General features: G+C 41.5%; 1 protein-coding gene across 1 annotated transcript; it reads right to left on the bottom strand.

Annotated features, from left to right (window-relative positions):
• Window positions 1–1,860: 1,860 nt before the first annotated feature.
• On the bottom strand, window positions 1,861–4,086 carry LOC112080011 (obscurin-like; the record flags this gene model as incomplete). Its single annotated transcript, XM_024145800.2, has 5 exons — window positions 3,969–4,086; window positions 3,605–3,877; window positions 3,203–3,469; window positions 2,714–2,983; window positions 1,861–2,130 (listed from the first exon to the last, which is right to left on the bottom strand). Coding segments are annotated over exons 1-5 (1,198 nt in total), but the record flags the coding sequence as incomplete, so codon positions are not given.
• Between the last annotated feature and the right edge of the window lie 9 nt (window positions 4,087–4,095).

The following is a 4,095-nucleotide window of genomic DNA, read 5'->3' as shown; positions in this document are numbered from 1 at the left end:
CCGCGACCGGTAATCAGAGTTTACTCACCTATTATTGTTATTTTTTTACACTACGTCACTGGCTACTGGTAGGCCTATTTGAAGTTTATGGTAATACACATACATTGTAGCCTAGCCTAGTAAATTGGCAGTGTGTGTTAGGGTGACCATCCAGTTTTTTCACAGAGACAGTTTCAGACCCATTTCAGATGTCCCAAATTTTCCGCCCCCCCCCCACCAATGTCATGGTGTAATTCACACTCTGGTTACCACACCTGGATTGTGCAACATTTGGCCATTATTCTTGTCAAAATTCTTCAAGCTCGGTCAAATTGGTCGTAGACAACCATTTTCAGGTCTTGCCATAGATTTTCAAGCAGATTTAAGTCAAAACGTTAACTCGGCCACTCAGGAACATTCACTGTCTTCTTGGTAAGCAACTCCAGTTTAGGCCTTGTGTCCTGCTGAAAGGTGAAATCATCTCCCAGTGTCTGGTGGAAATCAAACTCAAACAGGTTTTCTAGGATTTTGCCTGTGGTTGGCTCAATTCTGTTTATTTTTTATCCTGACAAAAACTCCCCAGTCCTTCACGATTACAAGCACATGATGCAGCCACCACTATGCTTGAAAATATGGAGAGTGGTACCCAGTTGGATTTTCCCCAAACATAACACTTTGTATTCAGGTCAAAAAGTTTATTGCTTTGCCACATTTTTTGCATTATTACTATAGTGCCTTGTTGCAAACAGGATGTATTTTTTTGAATATTTTTATTCTGTACAGGCTTCCTTCTTTTTACTATGTCAATTAGGTTAGCATTGTGGAGTAACTACAATGTTGATCCATCCTCAGTTTTTTTCTGTCACAGTTACTGGCCTTATGGTGAAATCCCTGAGTGGTTTCCTTCCTCTCCGGTAACTGAGTTAGGAAGGACGGCTGTATCTTTGTAGTGACTGGGTGTATTGATACACCATCCAAAGCATAAATAATAACTTTACCATGCTCAAATGGATATATTCAATGTCTGCTTTTTTTGTTTTACACATCTACCAATAGTTGCCCTTTACAAAGGATTGTAAAACCTCCCTGGTCTTTGTGGTTGAATCTGTGTTTGAAATTCACTGTTTGACTGAGGGACCATACAGGTAACTGTACTGTACTGTATGTGTGAGCTACAGAGATGATGTAGTCATTCAAAAATCAAACCTGTTAAGGCTAGATGTTCTGCTGGAAGCCATAGGAACTGCAACCAGGCGCCTCATAAATCTAGTTTCCCATAGAAAACCAATAGAAAACACAGTGAACTCAAAAAATAAAATTCCTGGATGGTTTGTCCTCGGGGTTTCGCCTGCCAAATAAGTTCTGTTATATTCACAGACATTATTTTAACAGTTTTATAAATTTAGAGTGTTTTCTATCCAAATCTACCAATTACATGCATATCCTAGCTTCTGGGCCTGAGTAGCAGGCAGTTTACTTTTGGCACGCTTTTCATCCGGACGTGAAAATACTGCCCCCTATCCCAAAGAGGTTTTAAACACTTTTATTCCACACATAGTGAGTCCATGCAACTTATGTAACTTTTTAAGCACATTTTTACTCCTGAACTTATTTATGCTTACCATAACAAAGGGGTTGAATACTTATTGACTAAAGACATTTCAGCTTTTCATTTTTAATTAATTTGTCAAAATATATATATATATTTTTGACATTATAGGGTATTGTGTGTAGGCCAGTGACCAAAATCTAATACATTTAAAATGCAGGCTGTAACACAACAAAATGTGGAAAAAGTCAAGGGGTGTGAATAGTTTCTGTAGGTACTCTACATAACCATAAAACGACCGCAGCTGTAAATAGGACACCATTCTTACTTACCATCCACTGTGAGCTTGGCCTGGGTCTTGTCGTCCAGGGTCTCACAGGAGTAGTAGCCACGATCGGCCGTAGTCACACTCTTAAAGACCAGGGTCTGCTTGGCTCCGTCCACCCTGATCTCCATGTTGCCTCCAGGCTGTAGCACCACGCTGTTCTTCATCCACCTGACCTCTTTAGAGGGTTTACTCAGCTCTACCTCCAGCTTCACCTCCTTCTGTTCCTCCACCACCATCACATTCTCCAGCTTCTTCTTGAACATCACCGGCTCCACTGTCAGGGCACAAAGAAAACACAGATATTACAACTCCTTTCTGAAAACTGTAGCCCTTCTAAACAAAATTGGTTAGAAGGCTTCTACATTTTTGTAAACAATGGCTGTAATTGTATATCAATCAATGAAGACAATCAGAGGATTTTACAGAACAGAAGTATATCCATGGGAAATGTGCCTATTTTTTATATCGTAAGTGTTAAAGCTGCAATATGTAACTTTTTGGGCAACCTGARCAAATTCACATAGAAATGTGCATTATAGATGTCATTCTCATTGAAAGCAAGTCCAAGAAGCAGTACATCTGTTCTGTTTCTATGCTTCTCGTTCTTAAGTTTAGCTTTTGCATCTTTTACTTCTGGTTTTGTACACCAGCTTCAAACAGTTGAAAATACWATATTTTTGGTTATGGAAAATATATTTCACAGCGGTTTAGATGGTAAAATGATTCTCTACACTATACTTGCTCTTTTGGTCACATGAAACTGAAATTAGGCAAACTATTCGAATTTTATCAAACAGGAACTTGCGGAGCTATTTCTCAATAGTGCACCTTTAAAGCGAATGGAGGTTGGTTCTTACGTTGCACTTGGAGGGTAGCACTGCAGGTTTTGCCCTCTGCATCAATGCTGATCTCTTGAGCATCATCCTGACTCACTGAGGTGACGGTGAGGGAATGGCTGGTGCCCCCATGCTCAATCTTATATTTAGGCCCAGCAGTGATGGGCACGTTGTTGCAGAACCATTTCACTTTGACGTCAGCTGGGGTGACACTACACTTGAAGATGGCCTCCTTCCCCTCCACAGCAGCGACGTTGCTCAGCTTGGAAGTCAGCTTCACCAGTCTGGGTGCTGAAAAGGACAGAAAATAATCGATTATTTGGAGACATAATTAGACTCAGGAACACAGAACATGTGTTAATATGGAAATAAATGGCTTAACATCTAGTGTGTTTGACTATATGTCTGTAACTACTGTATGCTGTATCTTGTATATGTCTGTAACTACAGGTCATGTTGTAGTAGTCAGTGACCAAGTTGTAAATCTAATAAAAACAAAGCCTCAGCTACCTTTGGTGGAGACCTTGGCAGAGGTCTTATCATCTTTGCATTCACAGCTGTATTCTCCCTCATCCTCTTTCGCCATTCCTGTCACAGTAAGGACCCGCTTGGGACCATCAGTGCTGACACAGAACCTGCCGCCGGGTATGATCTCACAGCTGTTGTGGCGCCAGAGCACGTCCCCTAAGGCTCGGTTCATTTCACAGGTCAGGGTCAGTGTACCACCCAGCTCTGTGGCTACAGGCTGCAACTGCACCACAAACTTCAGCGGTGAATCTGAAGAGAAACATGGCCAGCATTTCATTAGCTAAATGCAATATGTAGGATCTTCATAGGTATTGACTATACTCACAGAAACATACAACACTAGCCCGTCAATCAATTGTTCTGACGAATGAAAAGCAAACTAACCCTTGACTTGAACTTTGAACTCAAGCTTGTCGTCAGCAGTGTGGCATGAGTAGGTGCCACTGTCTTTGACTTCAGTGGACTTCACAATCAGGGTACGAGAATGTCCCTCTCTCTTCATGTCATACTTAGAGCTCTCCTTCAACTCCACACCGTCCCTGAACCACTTAACACTGGCACTCTCCGAAGTCAACTCAGTGGTCAAAACAATCTTCTCACTTGCTTGAACACTGCATGCACCCTTCACTGCAGTTTTTTTAAACTTGGCAGAGGATTCTAGAAACAAAAAATGAGACTTGTTAATATAGAGGTGATAGCAAAGACATTTGGGTACAACAAATATTGTTGAAAGTCAATGACATCCTACCTGCCACCTCTATCTTGAAGGCCAACTTCTCCGCTCCAACCTCACAGGTGTACTCTCCAGCATCCTTCTTCTCCACCTTCTCTATCACCAGCTGACGAGTCTTGCCCTTTGTCTCCATGGAGACGGT

This window comes from Salvelinus sp. IW2-2015, unplaced genomic scaffold (genome assembly GCF_002910315.2).
Source record: "Salvelinus sp. IW2-2015 unplaced genomic scaffold, ASM291031v2 Un_scaffold10981, whole genome shotgun sequence".
NCBI classification, from domain to species: Eukaryota; Metazoa; Chordata; class Actinopteri; order Salmoniformes; family Salmonidae; genus Salvelinus; species Salvelinus sp. IW2-2015.
The sequence above is the reverse complement of the archived record's forward strand: the minus strand, read 5'-3'. Positions and strand labels throughout refer to the sequence as shown.